The 20550-nt window shown below is 38.6% G+C and overlaps 1 protein-coding gene across 2 annotated transcripts in view; it reads right to left on the reverse strand.

The window, feature by feature from the left end:
* The window catches only part of DSC2 (desmocollin 2), a 37998-nt gene extending 18801 nt beyond the window's left edge, over positions 1 to 19197 (reverse strand). For both annotated transcript variants that reach the window (XM_025365105.1, XM_025365106.1), the window contains exons 1-7: positions 18669 to 19197; positions 9976 to 10060; positions 8180 to 8379; positions 7092 to 7211; positions 5500 to 5655; positions 3562 to 3706; positions 2471 to 2637 (exon numbers count right to left, since the gene is read on the reverse strand). In XM_025365105.1, the coding sequence (XP_025220890.1) occupies positions 2471 to 2637; positions 3562 to 3706; positions 5500 to 5655; positions 7092 to 7211; positions 8180 to 8379; positions 9976 to 10060; positions 18669 to 18737 (942 nt within the window). In that variant the 5' untranslated portion in view covers positions 18738 to 19197. The remainder of the gene's footprint in view (positions 1 to 2470; positions 2638 to 3561; positions 3707 to 5499; positions 5656 to 7091; positions 7212 to 8179; positions 8380 to 9975; positions 10061 to 18668) is intronic.
* Between the last annotated feature and the right edge of the window lie 1353 nt (positions 19198 to 20550).

Consider the following 20550-nt stretch of genomic DNA (forward strand, 5'->3'; position numbering starts at 1 on the left):
ACGTAATTTTCCAAATTTACTCCTCCCTCATAACCAATCACATGTGTAGACTTTAAAAATAATGGCCTTATTTCAACTGAAAAATTTTAAAACATCATGCTACTGTACTTTCAAGAAGGAATGCATATTTTGTTTTTGTTTTTAGTGAACTAAAATTTATTGGAAATAATTAACTGGCTAATGAAACAAGGAAATGAAGTTTGATACCCTAAGTATTAACCTGTGCTATCTTCAGGTGGAAGAGAAATTCTGATGTTTAAAGGGACTAAAAGGTTGTAGGCAACTGAAGAAAACCGTAATCAAAAAGTTACTAGAGAGCACCACTGGGTAAACTCCTTCATTGGACAAGTGTTTTCAACTGATTCTTTCAGAAGAATCTATTCAAAGAAAAGCACTTCTGTGGTTGTTTGGTTTGGGAGCTGAACAAGCTGTTGAGTTGTTTCCCCCGCCCCCTCCCGCCCGCACAGAACACTGTTTTCACATAGACATCTATGGCTATTCAGACTATAGTTTTATGAAGGCATTTTGTAAAACATAAAGTTAATCTGTCACTTCAGGGAAAACAACTATTTGTTGCCAATGATAAATTGGAGTTTTCAAACAAAAATGAGAATCTTGGAAAACCTTTATCAACCAATGTGATATCAATGGAATTAAAGAGGTGATCTTTTTTATATTATTTAATGGAATGTGTCAATATTTGGAAGCTCTGCATTACTTAATGAACCAATATTTTCCAAATGACCAATGCACAATATAGAATGATATATTGGTAAAATGGTAGCTCACAGCGTAAGATAGAGCAATGGATTTTAATGTAATAAAGTACAAAAGGCCACTGGTGAGGCTTCAGAGTCCACGTTACCAAAAACATTTAGGAATCTAGCTACTCCTTGTCAAGTTTTCATGTAGTATCAAAGAATAATATCCACAATGATCTGTAATTATCATTAAAATACTCCTCTCTTTTCTAACTTTATATCATGTCAGATTGCCTTTATGTATGCTTCAGCTAAAACTACACATTGTAACAGACTAAATGCAGAAGGAGATAGGAGAATCCACCTGTCTTCAGCAAAATATTAAAAACATTTAGGAAAATGCATAACAATGTCACTCTTCCCACTAAATTGTACTATTTTGGGAAATGTACTTATTTTGTAAGTACAAAAAGAAAAATAAGTGTAACAATTTTTACTGTTATAAGAATTTTAACTGTTAACATGTAATTAATTTATTTTTAATATATACATTTATGTATAATTTAAACTTTCCTTAGTTTTAAACATTAATGAGGTAATATAGAAAAATACAACTAGATAAATAAAAGATCTTTGGGATTTTCAACAATATTTAACATTGTTAAGGGATCTTGAGATCAAAGCTTTTGAGAACCACTACCCTAATCCATGAGGGATAGAGGAAGGAAGAGAAAATTAATCTGAAGATTTAAGATTTAAGAATCAAATAAGGCCGGGCGCGGTGGCTCAAGCCTGTAATCCCAGCACTTTGGGAGGCCGAGACGGGCGGATCACGAGGTCAGGAGATCGAGACCATCCTGGCTAACACGGTGAAACCCCGTCTCTACTAAAAAATACAAAAAAAGAAAAAAAAAAAAAAAGAATCAAATAAAATACCTGATAAACATCTATTACTGTATTTTAAGATTAAGGATTATAAATATAGTAAATAAGGATACAGAAATTGCTATAAGAATTTAGATGAATAATGCTTCATGGAGGAGGTAATAGTTGAATAACTAAGTGAATGAATTACTAAGCTAGGGTATTGCAGTAAAAGAGACAGAATATAGATATAAAACAATCTAGGAGGTAAAAACATGCTTTGGGAAGTGATGTGATTCAGGTGGGCCAAGAGACATCAAATACAATTTGGAGACCATGACTCCAAGGTGACAATAGAAAATGATTAATAGAGAAAGAATATATAAATGTCTTTTTAACTAGAAAACATAGAAAGGAAGATATGTTTAGAAGAAAGAAGACAAGTTGAATTTTAGATTTATTACATCTTAGGTACCTGTCAGACATCCAAATCAAGATTTCTAGCAGTTGATTGAAAATGGGAAACCAGAGATTAGAGAGACATAAACTGTCTTTTCATCTATGTAAGCGGTAGAATGTAGATGAGATTGTTGAAAAGATGATAACAAATTTCTGCATATATTTAAAAGGTTCACTTTTCATATTTGACATTTTGTTTTAATACTGTAAATACGTTTATATTAGGAAATTTGACTGTATGAAACATACAATTCATAAAAGAATGAATTAGCAGTTCAAACCCAGCATACTCCAAGGTTATTTAGTGATCTCTATTAACATACATAAAATAATAATGTTTCTAAAACAAGATTCACAACATACTTTTCAAAAACACATCTACAGGAGTTACACAGGTACTACTGAACAGCCACGTCATAATCAGGTTTTATTAATGTTTACGTTACCTCTCTGTCTAGCTGAGATGATGTTGTGGTGATCACACCTGTAGTTGGATGCATAGAAAATAGGGTGGGTGATGGTGGCACCTGCCCAATGATGGAGTACTTCAGGCGTGTATGCATCGTGTCAGGCTCATCTTTGTCAGTTGCACACACTTGTCCCACAGTAGTGCCTACAGAAGAAAAGTCCTTTTTAATCTCCAAAACATTCGCATGTTCTATGATCCCTTTATTTCATTCCTCTTCACCCACCTCAAAAAAGCTCTGGACCACATTATTACATAGCAAAGTCATCGCTTTTATAAATGTACAGACCTCTCCTTACAGTATCACTTCCTTTCAAATATTCTGGCATACTAGCATTTTCGAATTGGGTGATCATATTCATATTTACTGTATTTAATGTATGATTTTATAAATGTTGGTACTATCCCTCCACGTATTTTCAGACTAAACAATTCTGATTATTCTATAACCTTTCTCTGTTTGTAAGCCTGTGCTTAGATTGATCATAGGAGTCAGTTTTCTCTAAAACTGCATGGTTCACTTAGACCTTTCTAGAGAAAATCTCCAAAACTGTATTCTGACTTTTAGCTAAAACAGACCATTTTCACAGGACTGAGAAAACGCTTGTATTATTCTCAGTGACTTTAATAATCACGCCCAGAATACTGGCAATCATTTAATCCTAGAGAACATCCATACATATCTTTAAGACTACATCTCCAATTAGTGAAAGACTTATTCTTTTTGGGCTATGTTCTCTTACATCCATCCTTCCATAGGACAATAGCGTAACATTTATTCACTCCTATTTGATAGACACTGTGCTTGGCATTCACTGTGTATTGAGCTTCCCTTAATCTTCATAACAATCTGGCATACTGATAACCCATTTTACAGATGAAGAAATTAGACTTGCCAAGATTAGGAAATTTGCCCAGGGTCACACAGCTAGTGAAACGCAGAGTAAAATTCCACCCAGAGTCCATTATTCTTGCCGCTGGCATATGCTGCTTCCCAATGGACATAGTGAAACTAAATGTATGAACTGAAACACAGTTAATTTGCCATATATTGATCAAGGAGGTACTCACCCACTCTGCAATTTTCAAAAATTGTAAAAGTATATGTTTCTTCTGTAAAAATTGGGTAGTTATCATTTTCATCCTCTATTTTGATTATTAGGGGCAATGGAAGTTCTGGGGTATACCCATCTGGAGTTGTTGCAAAGGCAATTATCTGCGAAAAGAGTAAAACAAGGAGAACAATGAAAATAATCTTTTAAAATGAGGTATGCTTCAAATTCACTTTGGCTTTAATTTGGAGACTGTTCAGAATTACAGCGTGAGTCTCACCATTTGTTATTGTTTTGGGATATGGATATAATTTTAATGCCAAAGAGGTGCCTAATTTCATGATTTAATATAGCATTTTATGTTTAAATTTACCTGTTTAAATTTATCAAAGATAATTGTAGTTTCTTCATTATTGCTATGCTGTTGTTCATGAGTGTAACAATTTTTACTGTTATTTTCCCAAACAGCCTTGAAGACTTTTTTGTTTTGCTTTGTTTGAAAGGTTCAGGTGCATGGATTTTAAATACAACTTTCTGGATCCTTCTGAACTTGGGATCCTGTAGGATTACAAATTCTCCAGGTATAGTTAACTGGGATATTATCTTATTTTCTACTAATGAGGACTGTAGGCATATCAATGGTTACATTTGGGTAAGTCTTTTCAAAAGAATTTTTAATTTAAAAAGAGTGAATCAGAAATGAAGCAAATGAATGGTGGTAAATTGTGGTGGAATACAGTTTAATTTTTTTGTTTTTACAATATGAATTTCAATACCGATTTTCTCATAACAGCTATCATAAAAAGGCCAGAACATCCTAGGTACTTAGAAGGCCAGGCCATGGCAATTCTAAACCTAAATACTTTATTCAAAGTTTGCCTATCTTATTTGATTGATTTGTTCTTCTAATGAATAATTAATTCATCCAAAATAGAAATAAAATAATTAAAACCAACTTAAGCAAAATGACCAAGTCCTGTTGGGAAATCAAACCAGCATTAAGTTAAATTCTTTCATATTAACTCGCTTTCCAGCAAAGGAAGTTAACCAGATGATTAAAGGACTGAGTAAGCTTAGGTAAGCACTGTCACACTCCCTACCTGCTCCCCATAAACTAACGTTCTCCCTTTGCCAAGGTACTGAGGTTTACTTAATGACTGAACCTCATTTACCTCCTATGGTATCTCCATACTATAAAGAGGTTCACAGATCTTTGTGTGCCAACTAAGTAACTGTTCTTGGCTGGGCACAGTGGCTCAGGCCTGTAACCCCAGCATTTTGGGAGGCCGACATGGGCAGATCACCTGAGGTCAAGAGTTTGAGACCAGCCTGGCCAACATGGTGAAACCCCATCTCTACTAAAAATACAAAAAATTAGCTGGGCATCATGGCGCATGCCTGTGATCCCAGCTACTCAGGAGGCTAAGGTGGGAGGATCACTTGAACCCAGGAGCCAGAGACTGCAGTGAGCAGAGATTACACCACTGCACTTCAGCCTGGGCGACTAAGCCAGACTCTGTCTCAAAAAAAACAAAAAACAAAAAGCTGTTCTTCAAAGTGGTACTTTTATGGGGGAAAAAATAAATAGTAAAACCATAATACCAGGAACAATCTAATGGGATGTAATATTATTTATTCCATAAAAATATTTTTTGTTTCAAGTCAATTCTGTGCTATTAGGGAGTAGCCAGAGCACTGGTGATAAACTCAGAAAACAGAAAAGGTTAAATGAATTGCAAATGAGAGATAAAATGGCCAAGCATCATCATTACTAATACAGTACACACGCGGGCACCTGTAGTCCCAGCTATTCGGAAGGCTGAGGCAGGAGAATGGCGTGAACCCGAGGCGGAGCTTGCAGTGAGCCGAGATCGCCCCACTGCACTCCAGCCTGGGGGACAGAGCAAGACTCCGTCTCAAAAAAAAAAAAATACAGTACACACATTGTAGACTTTACCTCAAAAGATTCATACTGCTCACGATCTACAGGACGAGTACAATACAAGTTTCCGGTGTCTCTCTCCACATAAAATAAATTCCGAGGTTCTTGGTCAACTCCAGGACCTCTTATGGAATAGTATATGGTATAGTTTTGGGCTGTGTCAGATTGAACCTAGAAAGTAGATAATATATACATGAGACAAATCTTTACTTCAGCAGAACTTTCATCTATATATTTATGAAATCTCATTGCCATTTTATTAGTTTAAATAATTGCCCTTATTATTATTATGTATAAACAACAACAACAACAAAAAAAACAGAATAAGAAAGTCCAATTGAGAAATTTTAAGAGCAAGGCATGAGTACAATAATATAGTGCATCTTAGTTCTCCAGAATAACTAAGGGAATATTTGACAGGATAGATGGTGTCTATACATGGAAAAAACACCTGAGACTTTTCCTGTCTTAGAAAACAAAGTATTCTGAGCATGGAAAATTATTCTGTTGTCAATGTTTTAAAAAATTGAGTTTTTATTATATGTAACATAACATTTAAGAATAGAGTTTAAAGTGTACTGTCTGCAGGGCAAAAATGTGGACAATAATTTCCTTAGTGAGTTTTTTGTTCTTTGCCAACATCTTCCTTATAGGAACTGAGTGGAAAAAAAAAATATATGAGTGAGAATAGAAATGGAATAATATTTTGGAATGTGTAATATTCTGATCTTTGATTCAAAAAGCAAATTTCCTCCAAGCTGTGTTCATCCACTCAGTAACTATCCTGACTATCTTTATATCAGGATAACAGACACAACTGTTTTCTAACAATTTCTCAATTTTAATATGCTCTTCTCTCAGCTGTATTAAACTTGTTGGTGGGGTATAAAAAAGATTCTCCCTTGCTATGTCAAGAACTGAGGGAAAATAAACCAAAGTCATAGACTGAATGTAGTAGCCACTAGTAGTGGAAGAAGACAAGAAGGCTTGCTGGAGTTTCTACTGAAAATTTTAAAAAGACAGAGAAAAAGAGCCAGGCATGCTTAGCTCATGCCTGTAATCCTAGCATTTTGGGAGGTTGAGATGGGAGAATCATTTCAGCCTAGAAGTTCAAAACCAGCCTAAGCAATATAGTGAGATCTCATCACTACAAAAAAAAAAAAAAAAGAGAGAGAGAAAGAAAGAAATGTGGATCCAGTGTGATTTCAGATGTAGATTCAAGAACAAGAAAAGAAAGATAGAAGGGCCTATGTGTCTTCCTCCTTCGTGGCATTTGGACTTTCATCCAATTTTCTCCTTTATTATGAAAGAGAGTTTTGGGTTTTCTAGGCTATTCCTAGGCTTGGTGATACCCTTGCTAATATGATAATTCATTAAGGAACCATGTGTTTGAGTGCTACAGTTTTATGATGGCCTTTGCAAGCTGAACAAAAGTATATGCAAGTATAAAGAGATATATTTATACCCTTATATGGAAACATTATTATACACATACTCATTCACTCATATATTTATACACAACTATTATAAATAACTTCATGCTCAGTGTCATAATGGTAAGTGATGGAAACTATAGACTTCCACAGCAGAAAGAAAGAAAACTGTACCTGTTGAAGGAAAAGTGGAAAAGGACCCAAGGAATTTTCTAGCATCGAACAAGGAATGGGAGCCCATCTTCTCTTGGCGCGCCTTAGAACTGTTTCTTTAGTTTGTCTTTTCTTTAGGACCTCAATTCATAAGACAGGAAAAAATAATAAAGTCAATGACTACTTTATTCTTAAACATTAAACAATGACACATCTTTCTCCTCTCATGAGGATTAGCTGGGGAGGGGTGAGACCATGGGAGTGTTTGAAAACCAAACTAAACATCAACACTGCAAAAAGATAATGAAGAAGTTAACTGTCCTAACTGTTATCACAACAATCCTCTTGGGAAAATGATTTGGTGGAAATATGGAAGAAAGAGAGATGGAACTGGAAGCCTAGAAGCAAAACTGAAAAAAAAAAATTACTGTTGCCACATTGCCATGCAAAAACAGGGGAGAGAGATATGCAAAGAAAATAAGTGTGTATGTGCCCTTCTAAATTTAGCACAAGCAACTTCCACTCACCAGCAACTAGGCAGAGCCAGGGAACCAACAGAGAGATCTGTGTCAGAATGAGGAGAGAAACACGGTGACAACTCTCAAACTGCTGCAGTGAGGAATGGCTAATGGTTGAATAAAAATTATTTTGATCTTGGGTGTCACAACACAATAGCATGCATGTGGTCCAAACCTCCTCCTAAAATAATCATCATGTTTTAAGACCACAGATTATGCTAAAATGAATGCAAAAAAAAAAAAAAGAAAATCTTTTCTTTTCTTTATCCAGAGTTTCAAAACTTGTTGTTAGAAATCCATTCTACGGTAAAGCTCAAAAAAAAAAAAATGTGCTTTGTGTCTAATCTCACATTCCCATGCTGTACCTTATCCCAATTTCTCATTTTATGTCCCAAAAGAAAAGGAATGACAACCCGAATGAACCATGTTGCACAGCCCTTTTCCTTTTAAACACTGTGAAGCTGACTCATGGTTTTCATTCTTTTTGAAGCCAAACTATACCATATTCTTTCTGATTTCATATCTTCCCTGGCAATGTCAATTATGTCTGAAGAAAAGACATCATTTCTTCATTTATGTAGCCTTGTATACCTTTGTTTGATGCTCCAAAAAGACAAATATTTTCTTCTTTTCTTGGTTCTCAGTGTTGGAAAGTAATATGGTAAAACTTCTCTTCTCCGAGGACAATACAATAGAATTTGTTGTATAGACTGAACCATCTTCCAAAATGTGGAAGTCAGGATCACTTGAATGAATTAGATTTGCAGCTGTAAAGCACTCTTTCAGGTTAACTGTAGAAAATAGGCACAGCAATCATTTTTAAAGTAAAACATAGGATATAGTTTTAACAGTAATGTATGCATGTGGGGAGAGCCAAAAACTTAAAATTAATTATACTGGCACTTGTACATTTTTGCAAGGACACATAAAACTGTATGGTGTATTAAGTTGTGCTTAAACACGTACATCACTTCTAATACCTACTTAACGTTCTCTTAAAGAAGAGACATTTGCTCTGAAGTAAACATATGTGAAGTCCAGTGTTTGAATATTTAAATCAAAACCAAAAAAGTGTTTTCTTTATCAACAGAAATCAGCCATAGAGTAATACCTAAGTACACCTGAAGTTACACAGAATCTAGCAGCTAAAATCTGCATTTACTAAACGGAACTATTACTAAATTCTTTTTTTTTTTTTTTTTTTTTTTTGAGACGGAGTCTTGCTCTGTCACCCAGGCTGGAGTGCAGTGGCCGGATCTCAGCTCACTGCAAGCTCCTCCTCTCGGGTTCACGCCATTCTCCTGCCTCAGCCTCCCGAGTAGCTGGGACTACAGGCACCCGCCACTTCGCCCGGCTAGTTTTTTGTATTTTTTAGTAGAGACGGGGTTTCACCGTATTAGCCAGGATGGTCTCGATCTCCTGACCTCATGATCCGCCCGTCTCGGCCTCCCAAAGTGCTGGGATTACAGGCTTGAGCCACCGCGCCCGGCCAATTACTAAATTCTTTACATCTATTGCCAAGCAGTCATCACATTTTATGCTATCATTGGTTTGATCTTTTCTCACAGTTATGTGAAATAATTTAATTGATAAAAAATAATATGTGAAAGTAAGTACAATACGGAGTGAAATCTTTAAGAATAAAAATCCAAAAACAGTACCTTTAAACTAAAAAAAATATTTTCAATACTATTTGCCAATTTTTTTGAGGCATGTTAAATGTCTTTATCTTTCCTCTAATGTAAATGTTAATAATTATTACTCAAGTGAAATATTTTTATCAACTTCGTATAATCATGTTTTCCAAAAATAACAATATTCCTTTCATTAGAATGACACCACATGTATTACAAATGATAATATACTACGTTAGTTTTATCTACTAGTTCCAGCAGAGTTATCATTCTAAAAATTACACTAATTTTAAAATATCACAGCGAATCAGGGTTTATTTTGTGTGTGAGTGTTATTATTTTATTTTGAGTTCCAGGGTACATGTGCAGGATGTGCAGGTTTGTTACATAGGTAAACACGTGCCACGTTGGTTTGCTGCACCTATGAACCCATCATCTAGGTATTAAACCCAGCATGCATTAGCTATTTTTCCTGATGCTCTCACTCTCCCAGAACCCCAAACAAGCCCCAGTGTGTGTTGTTCCCCACCCTGTGTCTACATGTTCACATTGCTCAGCTGCCACTTATAAGTGAGAACATGCAGTGTTTGATTTTCTGATCCTGTGTTAGTTTGCTGAGGATCATTGCTTCCAGCTCCATCCACATCCCTGCAAAGGACAAGATCTCGTTCCTTTTTATGGCTGCATAGTATTCCGTGGTGTATATTTACCAGAGCAAATCAGGATTTATTACAAATTTTAGGGCTTCCTTACCTCTACCAATAAGTTTCTCAGCATCTAGTTTGGAGGGAACATACAATGTCACATTTTTGCAGGCATCACTGGCAAATATTAAAATCTAAAAAATGAAAAAAATCAAATATGCATAAAAAGAAACCTTTAATGTGTATATCATTTATATAAATTATAAATTTATATATTATATACACAAAAAAGCATGTAATACTTATATAAATGTTAATTATATTACAATTGATTGACTACACTAATTAAATATTAATTTTAAAATATTTAATTAAACAGAAATACATGAATTTATTTTTTTTGTAGTCTTTTTTTAATTATACTTTAAGTTCTAGGGTACATGTGCACAACGTGCAGGTTTGTTACATATGTATACTTGTGCCATGTTGGTGTGCTGCACCCATCAACTTGTCAGCACCCATCAACTCATCATTTACATCAGGTATAACTCCCAATGCAATCCCTCCCTCCTGCCCCCTCCCCACAATAGGCCCCGGTGTGTGATGTTCCTCTTCCCATGTCCAAGTAATCTCATTGTTCAATTCCCACCTATGAGTGAGAACATGCGGTGTTTGGTTTTCTGTTCTTGCGATAGTTTGCTGAGAATGATGGTTTCCAGCTGCATCCATGTCCCTACAAAGGACACGAACTCATCCCTTTTTATGGCTGCATAGTATTCCATGGTGTATATGTGCCACATTTTCTTAATCCGGTCTGTCACCGATGGACATTTGGGTTGATTCCAAGTCTTTGTTATTGTGAATAGTGCTGCAATAAACATACGTGTGCATATGTCTTTATAGCAGCATGATTTATAATCCTTTGGGTATATACCCAGTAATGGGATGGCTGGGTCATAGGGTATTTCTAGTTCTATAATTATATGTGATTTATATAATTATCAAAATAAAAACATTTTGGAGAAAGAAATCAGGACAAAAGTATATCAAGGGGAAGAATAAAACAACATACTGAGTTCTAGCTTCCTCCTGCAAAAAGCTTGTAAACTCAAAGAATTATGTATGCTCTTCAGCTCTGTTTCCTATACTGTAAAATGGATGTAATAATAACTTCACTGATTAGCTCAGTGCATACAGTGACGATCCAACAACAGCCTATGTGAGAAAGTGTTGAAAACTATCAGGAAGGCAGCACAGGTATATCCATAGGAAAGAGAAAACCACATTTACTGAGGCAGCAAACTGTTTCAAACTGTTTAAAGACAAACATTAACTTGTTGCCATGAAGTGATGATGGAGAGTATTTATGTGTTACTCCACACGACAGGCACATAACTTTGAAATATACAATTATTTTGAAGGTGTATCTTCTCATAAATAAAAGTTAAGTTCATTTTGCAAAATAATTTACTTAAATTTTTTTAATGGTTTAGTGATTCATGGTGAACCAAGTCCAATGCAACGTATACATAAACACACTGAAATTTAATTTTGTTCTGACTGAAACTTTACAATGGATGTTTCTCAAAGATTCACATTCTTTTTTTCTAGTTTTACAAACATCTTTGACCAAAAGCAAGACAGTTAACTAGCATTTACACTGTTACTTACAAAGTTTATAAACATAAACTAAAATCATCAAAATTTGGATGGAAATGTTTATTTTTAATATATATTAAAGACCCTTTAATTATCCAGTTTTAATTACACTTGAAGGATCGAATAAAGCAGAGGTTGTGTTTCATTTGGAGTGTTGGGAGAGACACAATAAAGACATTCATTTTGAACTGGAAATTAAATGATATGAAGAATTTTCACTGGCTGCATAGCCAAGAGAGAATAGGAGTAGAATCAGATGATTCTGAAGATTCCAGCTAAAGGTGATTGGAAGAATACATTCACTTATTCATTCAACCAACATTTACTGGTTGCTTACTAAGTGCTAAACAGATTCAGTGGCGAGAGCCGTGAACAAAGCCAAGTCCTTGCCTCACAAAGATTACATGATAATAAGCAAAAGAAATACACAAATGCACAAATGTCACACAATGCCAAGGCAGCAAGAGATAAATGTCATGACAAAAATAAAGCAGGGAGAGAGGATGACAACAAGAATACCTGAGTGTATATGAAGTGAGGAACTAGGAAAGAGTCTTCCAGGTGGGGCAAGAACCAGAGTAAAGACCCTGGAAGGAGACTTGTGTATTGCAGGAGCAAGGTGGTCACAGTAGCAGAGCACAGTGAGGGAAGAGTGATAGGAGAAGAAAACAAAAGGACAGTCAAGGGCATATGATGTAGGGTTGAAAAGGTCATGGTAAGGAGTACAGATTTTGTTCTGAGTGCAAAGAGAGGCAACAGCATGATGAAGCTGTGGACTGGCATAAACTGATATTTATACAGAATCACTCTACTAGTTATGTGGAAAATAGATTATAGAAGAGTAAGAGTGGAAGCCAGGAGACTGATGGGGAGACTACAGCAGGAATCTAAGACTGGGGTAATGGTTACTTGGGCTAAGGTAATAATGATGGAGAAGATGAAAAATGGTTGGATTATGACAATTCTTTGAATAACAGTATCTTGGACACCCATCCATTCATGCATGAATTCAACAAATACTTATTGAATGTGTATTATGTACCACATACAGAGCAGTAAACATGGTGCTCATGAAACATTCAGTCTAAGAGTAAGACATATTTGTAATTTCAACAAAGACGAATGTAATGGTAAGGAAGTATAGGGAGCTACAGGAGAGCAGAGGAAATAGTGATGTCTAAAAGCCGGGTGAGGTCACCTGAAGAGCGGCTACAAGCGAGACAGGCTAAGAGGAGGCAGAGCTTAAATGCTGCAAACAAAAGAATGGCATATGTGAAGGCCCAGAGATGGCACAGACCTGAAGAAGAAATCGGGAATGGTTGGTATGTGTACCAGAGCGGGGGCAGAAGTTTAACACGGGCTCAAAGAAGTGGGTGTGGGCCAAATTTTGAACGGCATTAGCAAAGCACATGGATCTTTTTTCCCAATGATAATAAGAAACAAAGACTTACTTTAAGCAAATAAATTAAGTAAGCAGCTTTATGTTTGAATGTGATAGATCTGTCCAATGTGGAGAATGGAAATAACTGTCATTTCCAACAATAACAGGTTAGGTAATTAAGAAAAACCTATGCCAAAACTAATTAAAAATGATGCATAACATTTTTCAAACATCCTAAAGCATCAAAGAGCTACTAAAATAGCAAGCAACTGGTAGGCCAAAACTGAAGAGAAAGCTGGAACACAGAGTGGTAAGAGGAACTCAGGAACAACTTCTGATCTGCAAAGATCTGACTCTGCTGTGTTGGCCTCTGGAGAGGAGAATGAAATCAAAGCACAGGGCCCACCTAAGATCTAAGAGGATCCACTCCACATTAATCTGGGACCCTAATGCTAAATCTTCATTACAAATTTGAGCCAGAAGTAAACTGGCCCTTGTGTGGATCTGTGATCCACACTCACATCTTTTACTTGGTCCAGAAACTTCAAGCCATGAATTTAAAGAAGGCTTGACATGTGATCACCATCATAGATGCGAAAAGGCACTCGACCAAATTCGATAACCATTCTTATCTTTTTTAGTCTCAAAAAATAAGAATTGATGAGTACTTTTGCAATGTGATCTTTATAAATTATAACACAACACAAATGGGAAAGCACTAGAAGCAATCCAATTAAACTCAGAAACAAGATAGGCTTTCCAAGGTCACCATATGTAGTTTACATTATATTAAAGGTATATTTGCAAGACAAGGATATTAGATAGGAAGATGTAAAAAAAAAAAAATCTCTGCATTTGATATGACTGTTTACCTTGGTACCTGGAAAACCCAAGCAAATCAACAATACATCACTATAAAACAAGAAGAGACTTAAGTAAGGAAGCAGAAATAACCATGAAAATATGGCAATCATTAGTCTTCATACCCATAAACAAAACCAGTCAGATAATATAAGAAATCATTTTCCACTTTGGGAGGCCGAGGCGGGAAGATCACGAGGTCAGGAGATTGAGACCATCCTGGCTAACACGGTGAAACCCTGTCTCTACTAAAAACCCCTATACAAAAAAAAAAAAAAAAAATAATTAGCCAGGCATGGTGGCAGGCACCTGTAGTCCCAGCTATCGGGAGGCTGAGGCAGGAGAACAGTGTGAACCCGGAAGGTGGAGCTTGCAGTGAACAGAGATTGGGCCACTGCATTCTAGCCTGGGCAACAGAGCAAGACGCAGTCTCAAAAAAAAAGAAATCATCTTCAAAAGCAATTAAAAGTTGAAATGCCAAGGAGTAAATTTAACAAGAAACATGTAAAGCCTATTTGAAGGAAACCTGAAAACATTTCTGCAGGGCAGAAAAGTACACTTGCAAAAAAAGAAAGACAAAAATCAATAGCGTATCTATATCAATTCTTACTAAGTTAAATTACAAATTTTTGATACCAACAAAAACCTCAATAAAGTTTTCTCTGGAACTAAACAAGCTGATTTAAAAAGCCATAAGGAAAAAATAAAAAATAAAGATAGGAAAATTATTTTTTGAAAAGCAATGAAAGGCTATCAACCCTAGCAGATATTACAAATCATAAAATCTCAACAATTAAATGAATATGGTACTGGCATATGAATAGAATGATATTTGAAGCACAGGTATTAGAAAAGAGGTAAAACAATTTGTATTTGCATTATGTATGACTGCATAACGTCCCGAAAAGTTGTAACCTTTTATTACACCCACCAACAATTTATGAGTCAACCACATTCTTGCCAACATAGCATGTTGTTGAACTTTTGGGTGTTTGCCAAGTGTGAAATGGCATTTCAATGCAATTTTTATTCATATTTTATTATGAGTGAGGTTGACATATTTTTATAACTTAAGAGCCATTTTACTACTTTATGGATACTGTTACATTCATGTTGCACTTTTTCTTCTTGAGTTACAAGAGCTCTTTATGTATTAGATTAACCTTTTCAATATGACTTATAAATATTTTTTCCAGTTTATCAATCACCTTTTGACTTTGCTTGTGGTGTTTCGGGTTGGTTAGAGTTGTTTTTTCGCCATGAAGAAGTATGTATATATGTACTCTCATATGACTGATTTTCTCAATTGTGATAAATTGGCTTTCGAAATCTAAGTCATAACCAGGCCTCGTGGGCTCTAAATTTATATAACAATTTATTATGTTTTCTTCTATTATCTGTAGGGAATCATATTTTACATTTAAATCTTTCATCTCTGGAATTTTCTGTGGTGTTCTGAATGAAGCATAGATTCAATTTATCTTTACACCTATATATATATATATCCTCGATCATGTGACATCTATCATAACATAGTTTTCTGTCTAGTAACATACAACATTTATGGAGGGAAGGACAAAATCTAACAAAATTAAGCACTTTTTTTTTTTTTGACAGAGTGCAGTGGTGCGATCTCACTGAAACCTCCACCTCCTGGGTTCAAGTGATCCTCCCACCTCAGCCTCCCAAGTAGATGGGATTATAGGCATGCACCACCATGCCTGGCTAATTTTTGTATTTTTTGTAGAGAGGGGTTTTTGCCATGTTGCCCAGTCTGGTCTTGAACTCCTGAGCTCAAGTGATCCTCCCACCTCAGGCTCCCAAAGTGCTGAGATTTACAGACGTGAGCCACTGCACCTGGCCTAATTTACACTTTTATTTGTAAATCCCATTACTGGTAATCTGTCCTACTAATACACCTGCCCATATATGAAATGACATACATTCAAGTTTATTCATTGTGACATTATTTGTGATAGCAGAAGTGACAGATACAAGTGAATAGACCCATGAGTTGTCTTTGAATGTAGATTTAATGGAACTTGATGGATTAAGGAAGGGGAGCAGTGAAAAAGAAAAAACAAACAGCTTTCAGACTTCCTACTTGAGGAACAGGCATATGGTACTGACACATACTGAAATACAGGACACTAAAAGAAAAACAACATTGTTTGGGAAGATAAAAAATGTTGTGTCACACATCACAGTCAGTAGAGTGATACAAAGGACTATTGTTCAATGAAGACATCTGAACTAGCAATATTAATTTAGTGTATGTTGGCAACTGTGTGATATTTTAAGCTATAAAAGTGGATTAAATGCCCTAGGGAAAGAGGGTAGATTCCAAAGGACAAGACCTAGAACAGAGCATCAAGAGACACCAGCATTTAAGAGTGGAGGAAAAAGCAGTCAAACTCATAGAAGCAGAAAATAGAATGGTGGTTTCCAGGTGACGGAGGGTAGGGGAAATAGGGATTTGCTGTTCAATGGATATAAAAGTTTGGTTATGGAAAATGAAAAAGTTCTAGAGATCTGCTATATGACATTGTGCTTACAATTAACAATACAATACACTTAGAAATGCGTTAGGAGGGTAGATCTCATGTTATATCATTTTTACCAAACCAAAAAAAGAAAAAAAAAATAGACAAGACAAAAAAGAAGAAAAAGACAAGACACTAGGTAGAGAGTCAGACCCTGAGTGGTCAGAAAGATTTTTTAAAAAAAGGGGAGTGAATGTCAAGAATAAGGGCAAAAGCTACAAGGTGGAACCATATAAAGAATGAGTCATTTGGATTTAGCACAGGAGAGCCAGTGATCTCAGGAGAGAGAAGCTTTATTATGTGGTTAGCAGAAGACAGAGTTCAAGTGGCTAAGCCAGGTGTGGTTTGAAGAAACATTAGGAAGTGAGGAGAAGCTGATTTGTGGAATGATGAAGGATTACTTGGGTATATGGGAAGGAGGTAATGTAAAGAATCCTACCCCCCTCCCAAAGTCATTTCTCCCCAATTTTTGAGACAGGATTTCACTCTGTCACCAAGGCTGGGATGCACTGGCATGACCAGGGCTCACTGCAGCCTGGACCTCCCAAGTTCAAGCGATCCTCCCATCTTAACCTCTCTCCAGTGGCTTGGACCACAGGCGCACACCCCATGCCCAGCTAAAATCATTCTTGCTTAATAATTTCTTACACTTAGTATTTACACATTTCTCACACTTGAGACTCACAACCACAACAGCCACGTTGAGGTTGGCAGGGGTTTGCACAGACGTGCACAGAGCAAAAACCAGCAGAATGAGAGTGTAGCCAGCGCCAGCACACTTCCTATCCCACTCACTGATACCCCACCTTCTCCTAAACAGAATCTGAGATGACACACAGAAAGCTCTATCTGCAGGTATATGCAGAGCAATGCTACTACGCATTGCCAGTGTCTGTGCATGCCTTTTCCTTTCAAGAATAATGGCCAGTGGTTTTAAAAGAAATTGCAATTTTATTAGGAGTCTAATGAAAATTTATTTCTTACTCATCAACATATGTTCTTACCGTTATTTATTCCATTCTTAGTTTCCTCATCTGTAAAATGTTAACTGCTGTGTACTTGGCCCTTTCTATATTATTAATATGCCCTGGGAATTTAGTTAAGGGTTTGAAGTCCATTCAGCTCTTCGAGAAAGACATTCTAATAGTCGTAACAATTACCAATTCATGATTTTAATATGTGGAACTCCACAGCGAAATGAGAGCCGAAGAGAAGGGGAAAGTATACGAGTATTTCAGCCCCCAGTTCCCTTCTCCCAGTGGGAATTAGCCTTCCGGGTTCCTCCCTCTGTCCTTCAAGGTTGATTGGCACCCAATGCCTTTTGCTCAAGGCAAGGAGCACTTTTCCACACCTGTCGAATTGCTTCGTCTTCCAGGAAGCCAGGAAAAGTCCAATCAGGCTTTTTATATCCCACATTCCCCAGAGGCTGCTCCCGGCATTGGCTTTCTGTGTCTTCAGGCCTCCAACGAGATCCTATCTGTCCAGCCTGGGAGTGGGGCTGTCCCGCCCCAAATAAGGCCAAACACTTAGGCTCCCAGCTCTGGGAAGGGGTAGGGTCATTGCTGTAGTGCTCTTTAAAGAGGGAAAGAATCTGGTGCAAGGGGTGGTGGCGCGGGGAGCCAGTGGTGAGCAGAAAAATCGAGTCGTCTCTGGGGACAAGAAATCAGAAAGACCCTTCCTTCCTCCAAAGATTTAGGGAACGGAAGCCTCGCACGTTAAGAAACCACTGAAACTGTACAAATGTTCACCTACAGCCCGCCGGTCCACAGTCTTCAGGAGCAGAGGGTCAAGATCCCCTCCCCGACCCGCCACTTCCCCCCGCCCTTCTCCCAGAGTAAGCAATTCCCAGAAAGGCAAGCAGTTCCCTTTTTCACCCAAGGACACTCGCGCTCCGTCCCGGCCGCCCATCGATTCCCCTTTCCGTGGCCTGGGCAGGCGCTGAGGCAGAGGGGGCCGCACATTCCCGGAGAATGTGCCAGAGGCGCAGCTGGACCGCTCCGGCGCACTTCGGCCCCGGCGCACACCCGCCCCGGCGCACCCCCAGCCCCGGCGCACCCAGCTCCCCGGCGCGTACCCAGGGGCCACGGTTTTGCCTGGGCGAAGGCGGCCCGCTCCCGCCTGAGTGCGCTGATTACATCTACTGGAGACACCTTCCCTCCCCTTGGGGATCCAACTCCCAGGTCGCGATCCTCTTCCTATCTGCCCTCCCCCACCCCCGCCAACTCCATTTTCTAGCCACCCAGAGGCCCCTTCCCCCCCGCTTTCCCCCCCCCCCCACCTATCCCCGTTCCCCTCGTTTTCCTCCGTACCCCAGGCGATCGCCCCCTTCCCCGGAGCGGTGACCGCTGCTGCACTCACCGCGAGGGTCAGCAGGAGCAACCGGCAGAGGGCTCCGCTCCAGGAGCCGGAGGGGCGGGCTGCCGCCATGGAGAGGGTTCGGGACAGACTGCGGGCCGAGCGTCGGGCCGGGGTAGGAGGGCTCGGCGGGGCGAGGACCGCGGCCGGGGCACAGGCTGGGCCCGCTGCTCAGGAGGAGCGCGAGGCGGAGGAGGTGGCGCGCGCGGAGAGGCGCTTTTCTCAGCTTCTCTGAAGCGCCTGCCTCTCATCCAAGGGGCTTTTCCTTTGGCGGAGGGTGGGGCTCCTGGCGCGTCCAAAAGACACCGATCGGCCCCTCCTTGTTGTCTGTTTAAGACTTAAGACTTCATTTCTCTAAGAAAGCCATGGGTGGGAACTCCCTCTCGCCGCCACCCTTTTACCTGCGCAAGGTGTTTCTCACCAGCGGACGCCACCTATAAGGGCCCCCCCCCCCCCCCCCCACGCCCCGGTGTCCGCCAGGCGAGATTAACAGCCTGCCCTGCCCAGCAGAAGCCCTGACTGCACAAAGACTCACTCCTGAGCGCGCGCTCGGCCCCGGCTCCGCCCTGCCCGCTGCCCTTCGCGCCGGCCGTGGTCCCTGCCCTGGGGTCAATTACAGAGCGAGGTCTGAGCCGCAGAGGCTGGGTTTTAGGTCACAGCTGCCTGAGGCCCACCTGATAGAAAGTTGACTCCAAGGAGACTGTTACACACTCTACACACACCCACAAGCAGTTCAGACATCATAGTCATCTGAGGCACCATTCTTTGGGGTCTTGTGTTTTTAGGAATTTACTGGCATGACAATGATACAAGACAATCGCCATAATTTAGAGACAAAAATATATATATATACATACATATATACGTAAAGTTAGAGAATCAAGGCGACTGCAAAATAATAAAATCGAGGGTGAATTACTATGGGAAACGCATCCATTGAGGTCCTAGGCGCGGGCTACACGTGTGTTACTGATTTTCTCCAAGAACATCCCTGATCACAAATAAAGTTATAACTTATTTCCTATACCGGACTCCTGAACATCTAGTGGAGAGTTCTCACCTTCTTTACTACCATGAAAACCAGAGTTCATGGTGAGAAATGAATAAGAATGGGATAATTTACATTTTTATTTGAAGTGCACTTAAACTAAACGAATTATTGCAGAACATAATCTGGAAGATTAAGATATAAACACTGTGTTCTTTTGGCTCTTCAGAAAGCAATGACAAGGCATCTGACTCATCCTCCTGCACCTTTTTTCAATTACTGACTTAAACCAGGTAAGCCTGACCACAAAAGGAGAAACTTGTCTATTCCCTTTTGTTTGGTTTAAGTTTCCTCAGGGATGTCCTGAGAATCCTATTTGCAAAGCCAACTGTGACACTCACACCATTTCAATTCTTGAAAACGTTCACCATCTTAATACCATTATACGCCGAGCCAGAATTATTGCAATACTGAGCGTATATTTAAATTAAAAACGAATGTCAAACAGCACATGCCTTACATTCTGTGTGTCTGTCCCATGCTCTATTTTATTAATGAATGCCACTAATCAGCTGTTCTGTCTCCATATCCATAAAATTATCATTGACCCTTTGCTAGTAAAATAAGCCTGAGTCATCAGCATGAGGCATGAGACTATAGTTGACATCCTTCCATTTCCATATTTTTTAACACTCATGGTTTTCCATCAATGATACCATAAGCACACCTCATCCTATTAATGATGACGTCATGATCTCTAGCACGAAGCTTTTTCAGAGGACAAAAAGAAAGCTAATTTCAGGTTCTGGAGATCTACTCAGACTATCATCATAGGCTTTGACTACCGGACATTTCCAAACTCTTGCCTACTCTTTAACCTCTGATGCCTTAAGGGCA

Source organism: Theropithecus gelada, chromosome 18, assembly GCF_003255815.1.
Source record: "Theropithecus gelada isolate Dixy chromosome 18, Tgel_1.0, whole genome shotgun sequence".
In the NCBI taxonomy this organism is placed as follows: Eukaryota; Metazoa; Chordata; class Mammalia; order Primates; family Cercopithecidae; genus Theropithecus; species Theropithecus gelada.